Below are 17,137 nucleotides of genomic sequence, written 5' to 3'. Positions count from 1 at the left end.
CTTTAGTCCAGTACTCTGTTCAGATCTCACAACTATTTATCTGTACATTCCCATCAAATCAGCTTTCAAAGCTTTCATGCAATCAATGCCATCCACGTCAATGTGTTTGCTATCTCAAAGATAACTAATTAGCTGTGACGTTTCTGCATCCTTTTCTAAAGTGTTTATGGTCACCATATTTCCTACACGGGATTTCTCATTAATCAGACATTAAATTTCACTGGAAAAAGGTGAGCAAGAAAAAAAATAGCCCTTGCTGAGAGTAAAATCTTTCTATTTTCAACTATGTTTAAGGTTGAACACCAGTGTAACCATCCCTCTGTAGTGTAGTATTTAATGTACTCCATTGTGAAGGTTTTTTGATGTACATTTAACACAACGCTCACACTTATGTCCCCTCATACACACAATTTGCAGCACGGCTTTGTGTCCGAACGAGCCAGCAAGTGTATGACTCGCCTCTGGCACATTTCACATGCGCAGACTTTCAACTGCTATTAGCCATTATGCTACCATTAACGCGACTCCGCTCCACTCTGACCGTGGCTCAAGGCAAAAATTCAGCTTTATACATAACAAGCATAAGCTCTTACGTTTATTCATTCGCCAGATGTTTTTTTTTTTTCATTTTATTTTATTCGGATTGCCTTGCAATTAAGATTTTAATGAAAGAAGAACAGCACACTGGTGGAGCAGGTGGTCTTCGTAGCTCTAGGGTTGTTGGGTTTGGTTCTATGGTGCAGCTTTCCTTAAGATTAAAACTCATAAGCCACAAGGATCACGTAACTCAAATCTAAAGTTGCTCTTGTCCCAAGTGTCCCAGATCTTGTCCTTAGTTTAGTTTTATGGCTTTACACACTACACATGCAGTAAACATATTTGTGCTGTGTTTTTGGAAGTGGGTGAACTTGATCATAAGTTTAAATCCGATCTCCACCAAACTGTCACTGTTGGACCCTGGAGCAATGCCCTTTACCCTAAACTGCTCAGTTGTGTAAATGGGATAAATGGGATAAACTCTGGGTAAGGCAACTTTCCCAAATGCCATATGGGTAAAAGGATATATATTTAAAGGTACTTAAGGACTCAAAGGGCAAATACTCAGGGCCAGATTATATTTATATCATATGTCAGGTGCCTCGGATAATTTTTTTGCCACCCTGCCTGCTTCTGCTCCTGCTCCTGCTTCTGTTCCTGCTCCTGCTCCTGCTCTTGCTTCTGCTCCTGCTTCTGCTTCTGCTTCTGCTTCTGCTCCTGCTTCTGCTCCTGCTCCTGCTCTTGCTTCTGCTCCTGCTTCTGCTTCTGCTTCTGCTCCTGCTCCTGCTCCTGCTCTTGCTTCTGCTCCTGCTTCTGCTTCTGCTCCTTCTCCTGCTTCTGCTTCTGCTTCTGCTCCTGCTCCTGTTCCTGTTCCTGCTTTCACCAATTTGGTAAAATTGGTTTTTGTTTATTACCCTGCAATATATTGTTTTTTTGCCAGCTCTTGTTATTTTTACTGCTTGTTGATTTCTTTTTTCGGACTGGGCTCTTTCTCTGCTTCTCCTGGTCTCCAGGTTTGAATTTGTTTATTCTGTTCTCTGACTGTTCTCGAGGGTGTTCAAAGGTTTTTGGACAGTGGGGATTTTTTGCTCTGCTCCCTGCCTTCATTAAAGACTGCATTTAGGTCCCTTCACTCATCGTTTCTGAAACTTTTTATTTATTTGCCATTTGATTTTTCAAGACAGAAGTTAGTTTTGCTGTAAATATAAAGTCTGCCAACAGATTTCATACTAAACCATATGTTTTGGTTTTCTGTCCAGTGCACCAACTAATGTGCACTGATCAGGCATAACATTATGACATTGCAAAATTATGACCTGTTAAGTGATAAACACTGATTATCTCTTCGTCGTTGCACCTGTTAGTGGGTGGGATATATTAGGCAGCAAGTGAACATTTTGTCCTCAAAGTTGACATGTTACAAGCAGGAATAATGATCAATCACAAGGACCAAATTGTGATTGCTAGATGACTGGGTCAGAGTATCTCCAAAACTGCAGCTCTTGTGGGATGTTTCTGGTCTGCAGTGGTCAGTATCTATCAAAAGTGGTTCAAGGAAGGAACTGTGGTGAACCGGCGACAGGAATGCAGGGAATATATATATATATATATATATATGACCTCGTTCTTTGGGCACACAACGTTGCTGAACCCAGACCTGACCAACTGCAGCAGCCCCAGATCATAGCACTGCCCCCACACGCACTAGGCATGATGGGTACATCGGTTCATCCGCTTCTCTTCCTACCCTGATGCGCCCATGACTCTGGAACAGGGTAAATCTAGACTCATCAGACCACATGACCTTCTTCCATTGCTCCAGAGTCCAATCTTTATGCTCCCTAGCAAATTTAAGCCTTTTTTGCTGATTAGCCTCACTAATAATTGGTTTTCTTAAGTCTAAACAGCTGTTTAGTCCCAATCACTTGAGTTACTATTACACATAGCTGTAGGTTGTACTGTTTTATTATTGCGATCTGATTTCACATTCACATTTCAAACGTTTAAGTGATCGCCAATCAAGATTTTTTCCGACCACATTTCTCTTTAAAGATAATGATTCCCCACTATCCTTCCAGTTTTTAATGATGTGTTAAACAGTTATTAACCCAAATTTAGTAGTTTTCAGTCTCCTTAGATGTTTTCTTTGCTTGATGCATTCCAATACTTTGACCCTTCTGAAACACAGGATGTGTCTTCGGACATGGTTGTTTAAGAAATGAGAAGCTACTCAATGCATTAGTTAGGGCTAAATAACTTGTTAGCAACTGAAACATATTCATCCATGCAGTAATAATCCAATGGGAGGCTCTGACCTATTTGCTTAGGTATATACAAACCACATTTTTGTGACATTTTTTGCATTTCACAATGCAGACCTCTAATTGTCTATTTACGAAGATGTTGCTGGACAGTGAGATCGAATTAATTCAACTTCCAGAAACAACTAATTGTTTTTCAACTTAATCTACTGCATCCGAAACATATGGTAAATTATCATAAATGGCAATTTCAAAATGTTTGCCTGTACTCGGAAACGAACAGAAAACCTGATTATCCAGAGCTCAATTATAACAGAATCTACGAACAGTTGTTGGGGTGTCAATAGCCAATTATATGAAACGCATACTTTTGTAGAACATTTTAATGAATATGTGCAATGTGTCCTTTCAGAACAGGGACTGTTTTTTTGTACCAGAGGAAAGAAACTAAGGTTATTATAGGCAAAAAAACACAGAAATGCATAATAAGTATGGTCGTAATTAAACTGAATGACTATAGTGTACATCATCATCACACATTTTCCCATCCATAGACGTCCATTATAGGTGCGTTTCGAGTAAACAGATTTTATCCTACAGATGGAATACATATTGAATTGATTTATTTAAGTAAGAAAAAAAGGAAAAAAAGGTCAATTCGATCTTCTGTTACACAGCATAACAATTGAAATCTTTCCATGAACATATCATTTTACTTAAACTGATCCAAAGTCTGCTATCGAGCCTTTTCAATATACCTGCAATTACATAGATCTATTGTGCTTTAAAAAAGTTCTCCAACCTCTTCAAGCTTATAATTGCCTAAAAACTGCCCTAAAATCCATTGATCTAGAAGTGCAGCTTCCATTCTGTTCTGTTCTGGCCCGCTAACCTCAGATGCCTCTAAGGCTTAAGGTCGCATATAGGCCTGGCAGGAAGATCATACCGACTGGATGGATTTCGGTGCAGTTGTCATGGAAATGATGCTCCCTGAGGCCCTAGGACTAAGCCTGTGGACTGGACTGCACAAACAGACTGCTGGCTGATGAAGATGAGCGAGCGAGTCAGAGAGAGAGAGAGAGCGAGAGAGAGAGACAGAGAGAGACAGATAGATGTAGGAGGCAAGGGAAAAGTGGTTGACAAGGCAACAATGAGGAAAGACACGCCTCACTGCACCAGAGATGAAGAACAGTGCTTGGGATGTGGCGAGGGAGGACACACACACACACACACACACACACACATACACACACACACACACACACACACACACACACACACATACATAGATATACCATCACATCTTTCCAAACAGTGCCTGACATTTCTCTTAAGTCTTTTCGCTTGTTGAATATGTGTAATTAAAGAAGAGCAGCAAAATCTGTTCAAGCTCAGCACACTGATTATGAACTGCTCGATCACGGGCTCTGAATATAACAAATGCCCACGAATCAAATTTTACAGCGTATCAGATTTGGCTGTCTTTCGCTGAATTTTTTTGATTAATGATCGGATCACGTTAACATTTTATGCCCTGTATGTGTTTGTGTGCGTGTTTATTTTTTAGGCATTCACGTTCAAACTGCAGAGGATTACCAAAACCTGGACATGACACCAAATCAAGTATAAAAAGACAGTGTGGTTAGTAGGCTTTATTCTTTTATTGAATTGTCCCAAATAAAGTAGTAATGTTTAGTTATGTTTACAAAAATAAATACAGCTGCTTCCTGAGTTACGATGGTTGAACTTGTGATTTTTGAATCCTATGATGCTGATAGCGATATGACGAAATAGAAAAAAAAGCAGAACGTTGCAGCGTATGATCCAGCTTCCATTAGCGAAACGGCTCTCATCAACGCTCCTACCACCACATACATATATATAGTATAGTTTATATTGTGCAGTACTGTAAATTGCTCTGTTTACTGTGTACAAAACTATGTACTGTGATTTGTTAAATTATTAACTTATTACAGTATACTTTCCCATACTAATCACTATTTTTAAAACTCCTCGGTAGGCTAGGCTATCTCTCAATATTTTTAAGCTCTGATAGGGGAAATCTGAATATCTCTCTCTCTCTCTCTCTCTCTCTCTCTCTCTCTCTCTCTATTATGTACTATTGTGTTATACAGGTAATTCTTGTTTCATTTGCTAAGTGTGTTAGTTATATAAAGCACTTCCTTGCTAGCTGCTAATTACCCTATTCAACCCAAAAGCTATTTGCCAACTACTGAACTAGCAATATTAATAAACTGCTATGCTAATAAGCTCACATGTCACTCTGCATTACCAATCGATAAGGATTTATATGATTTTTTTATGACTTTATTTAATTAAATTCAACGTTAGTAGTGGGCGTATATGAATCATAGCCGGTGTTGAGATGATGAGTGACACGTGACAAGAAATGACGACGTCGAGAGAGAGAGAGAGAGAGAGAGAGAGAGAGAGAGAGAGAGAGAGAGAGAAAGCTATTTGCTGAGCTTTTGTTAAAGAAAACCTCGGCTCAAGGATCCTTTGTATTTTTTCCTGCCCCCCTGTTAAGAGCAAATACGTGCTGTACCTGTGTCAAAACAGTCCCACCATGTTGCTAATTATCAATTGAAGGAAGTGTTTTCCCTAATTGTGCATTTGCTTGGCAAGACCCGAGCAGAGGTATAGCATCGTATAATCGCCTCCTCCTGCAGAAACATGCCATGAATGCATCTGGTACGATCCTTTATTTTAACTGTATTTGTTGAGCACAGCATGTTGCAGCATTTGGTGGAGGTCATGCAGGTTAAAACGGGAGTAAAGCCGGGAATGAGGAGTGGCTGTGTTCGATTCTGAGTTAATTTAAGGCAGAGTGTAAATGACTTGCAAGCAATCTGAACAGACTAGAGGATACACTGGCAGTTATTTCCATCCTAATAGTTCTACTATTATGATAATAGTGTTACCATCAAGTAGTATTTTTAGCTCAGTTCAGTAGTACCTCCCTTGAAATTAGGGACATGACGATGTGATACCTCGAGTATATAGATGTAACCCAACACGAGTCTGTTATTCAGAATAAACAGATAATGTTTTCTAAACAGATACAAATATCGATACAAATTGGAGGCACACTGTTAGCATATAATAATGCAGGCATGCATTATCTCTTTTTGGTCTCCAGGATATACTGATTTAATTATTGGAAGAAAAAGAATCACTTTCACATTCATTGCATAGGTTTTCACAATCCTTAAATAAATTTTCTCCATCGTAAATAAAAAAAAAAAAAAAAAAAATTTCCAGACACAGAAATTCGGCTCAAAGGTCCCCATTTTGACTTGTTGACAGCAACAAGAAAGAATTATCATGTCAACTATTAATTATAGCTCCCTGATATTTCGCTTGTCATCAACTCATTGGTTTGTAAAAAGTTTGAAACCATTGAATTCCAGGAAGTTCTAGACCACGCCCACTTAAATCCTAAATCCGAATACAGATTGAGAGCATTAAACAGATATAACTTTAAACAGATATAATATTAAGGTGAATTAACAACCTGGGGCTGATTTCTTTTTAGTACAAACTGTAGATTCATTCAGATGGAGGTATTGTCATTACCCAGACTGAAACAGCAACAAATAATAAGGAAGTGATTTTATGTCAAAGTAGTTTTCAAATCTTCTTGTACATTTACACAATACGACAACACCGATCAGGCATAACATTATGACTGCCTGCCTAATATTGTGTTGGTTCCTGTTTTGCTACAAAACAGTCCTGACCCATCAAGCATTTACAGTATTAACCTCTTTAGCAATTTGAGCTACAGGAGCCACCACTTTTAATAGATACTGACCACTGCATACAGTGAACTGCCTGCAAGAGTGTGCCTAATTTAACCCTTGTCAAACCCGCTCAAATCGTTACGCTTGCCCATTTTTTTTTGCTTTTAACACATCAAATTTGCAGACAAAATGCAACTTGCTGCCTGAAATATCCCACCCACTAACAAGTGCCATGATGAAGAGATAATATGTTATTCACTTCATTTGTTATAATGTTATAATGAAATAATGTTATGCCTGATCGGTGTATGGCTATTGATTAAAAGCCAGCATATAGAAATATATACCGGACTATAAGCCGCTACTTTTTTCCCACGCTTGGAGCCCTGCGTCTTAAACAATGAAGCGGCTAATTTATGAATTTTTACTGGGTTTTTACCGGTTTCACAAGCTTCAAGCCAAAAAACTGAGCCCCATAACATTAGACCAATGAAACTGCCAAACGGGTTCAGGTGAACCAATGAAACTCTTTATATTAAATCAGATGCGCTCCCACTGAATCATAAATATGGATGCGGTTCCTCTGACGTTTGACCTGCCGCTCACTCGGACTGTCAACAGGAAATGCGCATCATTCGTCACGCTGAAAACAACCGGGCATAAAAAAACACACTTCACCTGTGTTCTGAGCTGCACGGCATCGGGAGAAAAGCTTCACCGAGGGTGATTTTTAAACGCACGACGATGCCAAAAGATAAACTGTTGAGAGAAATTGTTGTGAAAGGAAGGAGGAAGACAGTGAACAATGCCTTTCTTGGTAGGCTACTGTTTAGATACAAACCGTGTAACAGACACTGTCTTTCATTAAAGCCTGTGTAAAGTTCATTAGTTTCAGTGTAGACACCTGCGGCTTATAGACAGGTGCGGCGTATTTATGTTCAAAATAAAAATCTTTGTCAAATTCAGTGGGTGCGGCTTATATTACATAATATTGGATGATTATGCATGTAATATATACATTTTATCCAGATAAAGTCTTTAATTTGAACACTATACATTCTAAAGATAATTACTGAAATATAATTATTGATCACTATCTGACTTATTCTCATTCTGTGCCTACGCCATTTCCTCTTTTTAAAATGAAGCACACGCTCTGAAATCTTTTCTAGAAAAAAAAGAATCAATCAGAAATTGATCGACTCGTATGACCTTTTGTTCAGGGAAATTTTTTTATTTATTTATGCAGCCGTGTTCCATCAATCAAAAATAGGTGATCGAAAGCATCACATCTCACTTGTAGTCTTGTTTATCTCATCATAGAGAACTATAGGTAGTGGGGAAGGAGGTAATATTGGGTGCCAAACACACACACACACACACACACACACACACACACACACACACACACACACAACTTATTGCAAATATTGACTGCTGGATAGGCGAATCATATAGCTTTGGTTGAAAAATTGGCCTTTCCTACAGACTTGGGTGTTCACCACACTTAATGTGAAAGCCGGCCAGGAAAAACACAGTGCACTGGGAAGGTTTTCAATAATTAATAGGCCTTTTGTAAAAAACAAAAAAATATTTCATATCCGCTATGGTTGGACAGGAGCATGAGTGCGACGATGCATTATGTTATGACACACGTACGATGAAGCGTTCCAGAGCACTTAGGTGTAGATTTGTTTCTGAGTGGACTGTTTATTATAAGCGGCATTGCGGTAGTAAGCATTTCTTTCATTAGTGCCGAAGATTAATTACAGAATGATGGAAAAGATTTCCTGCTTTGTTTGCCAGCTCTGGTGTTCGGTTGCAGAGTGTTTTGAGCGAATAAACTGTATGTGACCTGTGACTTTATATATAATATGTGTTTATTTTGCAAAAAAAGAATGATTCATGTAAGTTAAATAGTTATTATCTGTAAAATGAATACTTTGTAGGCTTAATTCATGTAATTGGAAATAATTGCTTCCTTGAAAGCTAAATATCTTCGACCCTGATGAATGAAGTGCTCACTCATTTGTAGCTGTCAAAACAAGTACATATATATAAAATGTATGTGCATTTGTGTTTGTGTGTGTATGTAAATTCTTGGGTTGATTGGTAAGGTCAGCAGAGCACCTCCTTTTCCTTTCACTGTGGATATAAAAAGCGATTAGTAAGCAAGATACGAAGCAGCTCGACAAATTTCTTCCAGCTTGCAATTTACAGATCATTTTAGGGGACACACACACACACACACACCTATACACATACACAGATACACACTTTCCCTGTAGCCAAGCATGATACATTTGTTGCAGCGTTTTTTGAATCTGCTATTTCAGGGTTTTGCATAAGTATATTTTCCATATTTTTGTAGCAATAGAACCAAAATGGATGTCAATTTGATAGGAAAATATAATGGAGAAATAAAGCTTGTGACTGTACTGCTGTGTAACCTGAAAATCATCTTGCTCACACCATCATTTGAACGACTGTGTAAAATCAATGTTCTATTTCAATTTCAGGTTGTAAAATTACAAAAACGTGGAAAAGTTCAAGGAGGGTGAAACGCTGTTCTGGACTCTGATTGGCCAGAAGGTATTAATCCGCATTGAAAAATATTAACTCTGTCAGTAGTGCCTGCTATAATTGAGACCACATGAGGCTATAAGTCATAATAAATAACTGATTCAAACACTGATTTCTGTTAGGGAACATTTATTTAATGTCTGAGTGTCAACTTTAGTGCTTCTTAGTGCTTTAGTGTAATACTCACAATTTTAGTAAAGCATAAACCATAGATTCTTTTTATTCTAAATGTTACCAATACAACATAAAGCAAGGCAAACAGAATTCAGTTTTGACATGTTCTCTTGAAACACATTTTAATTTCCACTCAGAAACTCTCATAATCTTTTTTTTATAGCTAAATTGCACACTTTTACAGATTCCTGTGATCTGCAATTAGATGAGGTATCCTAATTCTTTTAATAGCATGATGATGGTTGTAAAATGATGCTTTGAGGATCACATTTCAAATGCAATTGTAGCATGAAATAGCTCATTTCCTGTGCAGTAATAATCTTTCCACTGGACTGTGGCCTGTCGCCTATGAAACTGGCCGATTTGTAATGACATAATAAGCTACATTAATTTCTGGTTTTCAAGCTTTTTGTTGAAGATCCTGTATGCAGACATTTCAGATTTTCACTGCACAGCTCAGGATGCTGTCGACAGACTAGGGAGCTTTGGTGTTCGATTTCCTAAAGGCTATTCATTGCCTATGCTTTTCAGGAATTTGTGCGTACACAGTAGCAAAGCTTTGAGCAAACAATGATTGATGCTGCTTAGGCTATACATGATTGTAAGAGTCATTTTGCAGTGTGCACCATTGAAAAAACAAAAACAAACCCACTGTATAGTGTCCTGACAAGAAGAAAAGAAAAAGGAAGAGAATGACAGAAGGACTAGACTGAGAATATTCAGGAGCGGTTCTTCCAAATAGATTAGCAGGGCTTCTTCGCAAGACAAAAATACACTCATATAAGGTTTTATTTTTGGCATTTACCACTAACAAACATCTTCAGACGGATTAAGTAGGTTTTGTCACCCCTACATTTTGTCATGTGAGTGCACCCATAGATTTTATGCAATTTTGTTTGATCTTTTTTGGTTCATATAAGCAACACGTCATCCGCGGCGATTGAGACGGTTTGTATGAAACACAGTTGTCGATGTAATAAAGGCGAACAAAGCGAATTGTTTACTTTATCACCATTTCTTTTTCTCCAAATGGAAGAGGAAAAACATGAAGGAGAAAAAAAATCGTGAACACACATTGTCTAATTAAAGTATAAATATAATGTATTATTTTGATGTTGAAAAGAATAGTTTTTCCGGTTACTGTGTTTGGGATTTGGTGGAAATATGGCATGAATCCAATAGATTATTATGTGTGTGATGGGTTTTCCTCACATTATTCTTATTATGTCACCGATGAGACTGATCTGGACTGAAAAAATGAATGGTCAGGAGAAAATATTCTTAGACTACAAGAAATCAACAAATGATAGTCATTGTTAGGTGCTGTAATATGTAATATTAGTAAATGGTCTGTTTTGAGGTAAGAAGAAATGAGTTAGATAGCGTAGCTGCTTGACCTTTTCTCTCACTGACTGATTGAATGACTGTGTAGACACCAGGAGAAATTCGAAGAAAAAACTGATACTAGCTTTGTTTCCCTTTTGCAGTGTGCCCGGACGATCGTGTGTGCTTCCCCGTCATGGCTCCTGGCTCTCTGGAGGTGTTTCCCTCTTCCTTCTTGCTCCTGCTGGCCCTCCTGCTCTCTTTGCTCTCCAGCACCTGCCATGCCTTATGTATGTATCCAGCCATTTATTAACAAATTTGTATCATTAAAAGGTGACGTAATGTCTGGTAGTGACTGTACATATGGGCTGTCGATGATGGGGTTTCATAACAAGCTGTTAATCGCAGCTTTTGAATATCTGAATTGGTCAGAAGGTGGTGATTAATTTTCTATAACAGCAGCTCTGACTCTGGCGGCTGTAAATCAGCTCACACTTTTATATGATAGCACTCTTTCTAACGTTATCGTTTTCATATTAACATGGCTGATATGGTGTAATGTACGGATGGAATCTACAAGGTTCAATGTTTTCTGTTCCATGTTCTCTATTGGAGAGTCTTCAGGATTGTGAGCGTCTCTGTAACATCACATTCCACAACATTAAATGTGATTATAAATAGATGCAAGGTTTTGTATGTTATTATTAAGTAAACATATTACATATTGCTATAGGAAGATGATAGACATGGGGTTACCGACAGGGTGAACCACACGAGGCTCAAGTCTGTGGTTTTATTGACGGACCTGATTTTTTCCCCTATTATGTGTTCATGAAAGTCAATACTCTGTTTTCATGTATAATACCAGAATCAAACAGAGACATTTATCAAACCTTTTGTCCATCTTTGACTTCTGGTCAAGCCATTGTTTCCTATTCTCACACCTCATTCGATCATGAGGCTCTAGTCTGTGGATTTATTGACGTATCTGATTTTATTTTCCATGTAATATGTTCATGAAAGTCACTACAATGTTTTCATGTATCATTCCCGAGGCAAACAGAGACACCTATCATCCCTTATTTCTGGTTGAGCCATTGTTCCCTAAGATCACGCCTCACTCGATCGTGGCCCATGCATGCCCGAGGATGATTACGGTTCCTCTTCTTCCACCAGCGTCCTCTGTCCCTGATTGTTTTTTAATGATAGTTGTCATGGGGATGGTGTGCTCCACTCCACACCGGGGCATGTGACATCACTAGTTAAGAGTTAGCATCAGCTGATCTCTCGTCCCTCATGGTTGTTTGGTCGTTTTTGTTTTCCCGGTTGAACAAGTACCATTGGGTAAACTGCAGAATGCATGAGTGCGTGTGTGCATGTAAGGGTGTGTGTACGTTACATCAGTGGAATGGCTCCCAATACAGAGGTCTGAATATAAAGCCTTGTGTTGCTGAGGGAGCAGAAGCATGTTCCAGTGCTTCTGGAAGATTCTGCGAGATCAGAAGGCGAGCAGTAAAAAGCCGAGTCAGTGATAGCGCAGTGATAGTGGAATCTAAAGCGGTGTGACGAGAGATGTTAAGAGACAACGCCCCTCAGCAGCTCTCTCCAGCGATTTCTTTTAGTTTTTTTATATCTAGAATACATCAATAGTTTGCTCCCTGTCACCATCTCTCCATCATGCTGCCCGGGAATACTTTAGTCAGCTATATATATATATATATATATATATATATATATATATATATATATATATATATATATATATATATATATATAAAAATGCTGGTATATATACTTTAATCCTTTTGCACATACCACTTGCATGCTTTGCCTATTTCTTTGCTCCATCTATTTTCTACTCGTTTCCATTCTTCTTCACATATTAGCGCTCTAAATACTTTTGTTTACCCTTTTGTAATAAAAGGCTGATTTTCTCTAGCTTTACTTAGGTAAGGCTGGGAGAAACGTGAAAAAACACTTGTTTCCGAATAAAAAACTGTGATGAAGGCGGGTAGGTGGAAAGAGGAGGTGTGGGATCTGGTTGCCATGGTGAGAACCAGGCCTGGCTTAGCCCTGACAGATGAGTGTGAGCTCGCTGTCGGCTCTGTTTGAACCGATGCTATGGCAACAGGACACGGAGGCGATGATCCTCGGCTTGGTAATGCTGGTATCTATGACTACGAAACCCCACCCTCGAAACACCTTCCTTTCACACACATGCACACACATGCACACACACATGCAATTCAGTGTCCGGTGGGAATCCGATCCACTCTGCATCCGGAGTCAAGCGGACGGGGGCCGAGCTCAGGCACGCTTTATTAGATTCAGCCGCGGAATTACAGCGGTGTCGTATTTATCGCTTCCCGTCTGCACATTGACAGAAGAGCACTAAATCGGCTGGCGAGTGCCACTCACTCTGCCTCGACTTTTTGTCCGCCGTGAAATATTAGCCTTTTATTTCATTACAGCATTTGTCGCTTTCTGACACAAATCTGCCCTCGGGCTTGCACGCAGTCCAGCGTGTGTGTAATAACAGCTTTTCTGTTTTGCCCAAGTCACCAGGTGTAGCACGTAAGAACGATTTTGTTGAATTTATTGTGCACTCTGAAATCACTGGATTGTTTTTTTTGGATCTGTTTGTTGCTGGTTAAAGCTTTTATGATATGGCCACGGAGCTGCAGTCATATATTGATTGCAACTTCCTGCAGGTCAATAGAGCAGCTGTGTTTCTGGGCTTTATGCACCTTCTACTTGCCTTGTTATGGCCAATTGTGAAATACCGTTTGCTGGAGAACAAGTTGAAAGCATCTATTAAGTGTTAAATATCACTATAAATAGAGGGAAGAGCCTCTTGCTCATGCCAGCGCTTTTCAGTTGCCTTTCAGCTTCTTCTTGTACAATGACAATTTTATTGTATTGTCTTATTAGCAGAGGTGTAAAGAGTACATAAAATAAAAACGTAAGTAAAACTATAGATACCTTAGTGCAAAACTTTACTTTTTCAAGTAAAAAAATCCAATATGACTTGAGTAAAAGAATTAGAGTATCTGATTTGTACAGTACTTGACTACTAACTCATATTGAACGTAGGCTCAAAGATGCACTAATCAACATCAAGACACATAGTGAAAGGTTTATTTCCTAAAATCAAATCAAATTATACACCTCAACACTGCATTAACCGAACAACACAACAGCCTCTTCAACATGGCAAAATGAAGCAAAGATCAAACAATTCGGTAAAAAAAACCGACAAAGTAGGAAACCAATCTTTCAAGAAGGGATCGTCGATTAACAAATGAAATGACAGTATCATGTCACAAAGTAGAAGAACTGTTAGTATGCAATGGACACATAAAATTAAAGTTAAAAATATTAGATAAAGTAAAACCATACATTCAGTGCTGACTGACTGATTGCAAATGTAATTGGTAACGGTCATTGTAAAATATAGTAGAGTTGAAAGTATACAGTGCAACCCCCCTCGCGAGTAACAAAAAGATTTTCTACAAGTTACTCTTAGTCCGGTTCCAAATGAAAAGTCGCGAACTATCAAGGTTGCAAGTGTCAAGGTCATGAGTATCGAAGTTCCACTGTATATATTGAATGCTAAATGTAGTTGAGTATAGAGTAAAAGTTGCTCATATCTTTAATACTCCATTTAAACCAGAAAGTAGACAAAAAATTCAATTTACTCAAATACTTGACACCACTGCTTTTGCAAGAGGCAAAACCCACAATATGATCTTTTAAATCAATATTTTTTATATTTTTCACTGGACTGAGGTCAGGACTGGGGTCATTTGTGCGTTCTGAACCCTAGCTTCCTAACATCCCTGGAATATGCAAACTTTCACTGAATTTCACTGTGCTTTAATGCAAGTAAAGGCTCTTTACCCTCTTTACCACTTTACCTTATATAACAGCTGGGCTTTTGTTTCAGATCCAGCTTTTGGTTATTTTTTATACAAATTATTCAACCAGAAGCATCTTATCAGAATAACCACGGGTCTGAAGACATTAGTTCAGAATGGGAAGAGTTTTTAGACCTTTGTGGATTAGTATTCCCCTGTCTGGTCTAATTAGCAAATTGTACAAACGACTTGATGGAAAAAAAAAAAGAATAAAATCCTTGATCACAAAAACAGAATGTTTAAAGAATAAAGCGTAGGCTTGTGAGATGCCATCATTCTATCAGACAAAAATCCGTTAACTGATCATAGTATTGCCTGCGGCTCTGAGAAGGGAATAGACAGGAACGTGGTTAGACGCTCGTAATCGTAATCAGTACACTGAAAAAGAAATAAAGCTAGTTACGAGCCAACTGAGGCTGCTTATTGCTAGCATTTGTTTATATGTTTTTTGTTGTTGAACCCATCTTGCAGAACTGGAATCAGGACTGTAAATAAAACTACCAAGTTATTAGTAGTAACTATGCTCAGTATAAAATTGAATAAAAAAATCGTATAAACTATGCGTGCACAAATACTTGTGCAAAGATAATGACTTTATCTGTTAAAGGGCAGATGAGAGAAACTAAGGTTTCTCAAAGTAAGATGTTTCATCGCCCTGTTTCGAGGTCAGACAATAATGGCTATTAATGTTGATAAAGGATCAGTAGGCGATAGAGGAAACACTTGATACAAGATACAAAAAGGCTTATTTTTGTCGATCATGAAGCCGCAGACACACTAAATTGTTCAACTTGATCGCCTTTATGATAGTTGGATTCAGTTAGTGCTTCAGAATTTTGTTGTTAGTTGTTAAGCCAATCTTCCAAGATCTTCCCCCAACTGTTACCACAAAGTAAAAGGCACACAATTGTACAGTGTAATGAATGACTTGGATGTGGTATAATAAAGATTCCCCTTTATTGAACTAGCAGACAGAAAACTGTTCCAGCATGACAATGCCCTTGTACTCAAAGCGAGCTCCATGGAGATATGCTTCACATTGGGTTGGATTGGAAGATCTTCTGCTATAGAGCTCTGACTTTAGCCCTATTGAACACATTTGGCATTAATTGGAATGGAATTGGAAAACCCCAGGATTCCTTACACTGACTTCCTAAACATCATTGTGGCTGAATGTCTACAATCTCCAAAAGCACACTGAAGACAACTGTTCGTATTTTGCTAGTTTTCTTTTCCAGTTATACCATCCAGTGGAGAATAGACTTGTGCATCAGGACTGGGAGATCATTCGATCCAGACTTAAGCTTGAAGAATAATAAGCTTGTGAGGTGAAGAAAACATTGGTTAACACCTTTATAGATTTCGACCGAGTTGAAAGTAAATCTCATCATTTTTTGTTGCCTATTGTAATAAAACTATGAACAAAAATCGGCGTTGAAAGCAAGTTCTGAACTCAAGTGTAGCCGAGATGGAAGAACTGAATAGGCTCTGGAGTTCGGCAGATTGCTAATAATTGCCGTAATTAGAACACAGATACAGATCTGAATCCTTTGACCACTAAATAGATAAAGATGCAGGTAGGGGCATTGTGTTACACCCCTTACTGTAAAACAGATCATTAGTGCTTAAGCATTTAAATGTAAGTGCTGTAGCTGTTCTGTTTGCATCATTGCAGAGGAGGGACATGGTGTATATCGGTAAAAGAATGCTGATGATGCAGCCAGCAGGCAAGAGGAAAAGAGGAAGGCCAAGAAAGAGGTTTATGGATGTGGTGAGGGAAGACATGCAGGTGGTTGGTTTAAAAGAGGCAGATGTAGAGAACAGAGTGATATGGAGACGGATGGTCTGCTGTGGCAACCCCTAAAGGGAGCAGCTGAAAGAACAAGAAGCTGTAGCTGTGCTGTCATTATTTTTTTTCATTTCAATTTCAATAACTTGTAATTTTTTTATTATTATTCATGTATTTCGACGTTTTGTTTGTTTCTCTTCAGCTCCTCCTAAGTTCACAAAAATCCCAACTGATCAGATAGGAGTGTCCGGTGGTGTAGTGTCCTTCGTGTGTCAAGCCACGGGCGACCCGAAGCCGCAGGTCATCTGGAACAAAAAGGGCAAAAAGGTCAACTCTCAGAGGATAGAGGTGAGATGCACACCTACACACGCACACACACACACACACACACACACACACACACACACACACACAATTGATGCTTTGTGTAGCAGCTCAAACTTTGAATTGCCTGAAGGGTTTCATTTTTACCTTGTACTCCTTTTATTTATATATATATATATATATATATATATATATATATATATATATATATATATATATATATTTTTTTTGCTTTGAAAAGCAGGTGACTACCTCTTACTCTTTTTCCCCACACATACATGCACTTTTTGCCTTTTTTTCCCCACCAAATTTATTTTATTTCAAGATTCTATAAATCTTTAATAATAGCAAAGTCTTGAACCAGAAGCATGCCATTTCTCCACATTTTCGACTTACATCTGATATAATCTCCTTCTTCCATATACAATATTTAACATCTGTCACTTTATACAGTACAAACAGATT

At 38.4% G+C, this 17,137-nt stretch overlaps 1 protein-coding gene across 10 annotated transcripts in view; it reads left to right on the top strand.

The window, feature by feature from the left end:
- Window positions 1-17,137, top strand: part of LOC124403191 (receptor-type tyrosine-protein phosphatase S-like) — a 135,718-nt gene that overhangs the window by 21,332 nt on the left and 97,249 nt on the right. For 6 of the 10 annotated variants that reach the window (XM_046876836.1, XM_046876829.1, XM_046876828.1 and 3 more), the window contains 2 exons: window positions 10,807-10,932; window positions 16,551-16,696. In XM_046876836.1, the coding sequence (XP_046732792.1) occupies window positions 10,807-10,932; window positions 16,551-16,696 (272 nt within the window). Of the gene's footprint in view, window positions 1-4,365; window positions 4,440-9,081; window positions 9,155-10,806; window positions 10,933-16,550; window positions 16,697-17,137 lie in introns of all 10 variants that reach the window. The other 4 variants (XM_046876832.1, XM_046876830.1, XM_046876835.1 and 1 more) reach the window with 2 other exon arrangements.

The sequence above is a fragment of the Silurus meridionalis genome, chromosome 20 (genome assembly GCF_014805685.1).
Source record: "Silurus meridionalis isolate SWU-2019-XX chromosome 20, ASM1480568v1, whole genome shotgun sequence".
In the NCBI taxonomy this organism is placed as follows: Eukaryota; Metazoa; Chordata; class Actinopteri; order Siluriformes; family Siluridae; genus Silurus; species Silurus meridionalis.
The sequence above is the reverse complement of the archived record's forward strand: the minus strand, read 5'-3'. Positions and strand labels throughout refer to the sequence as shown.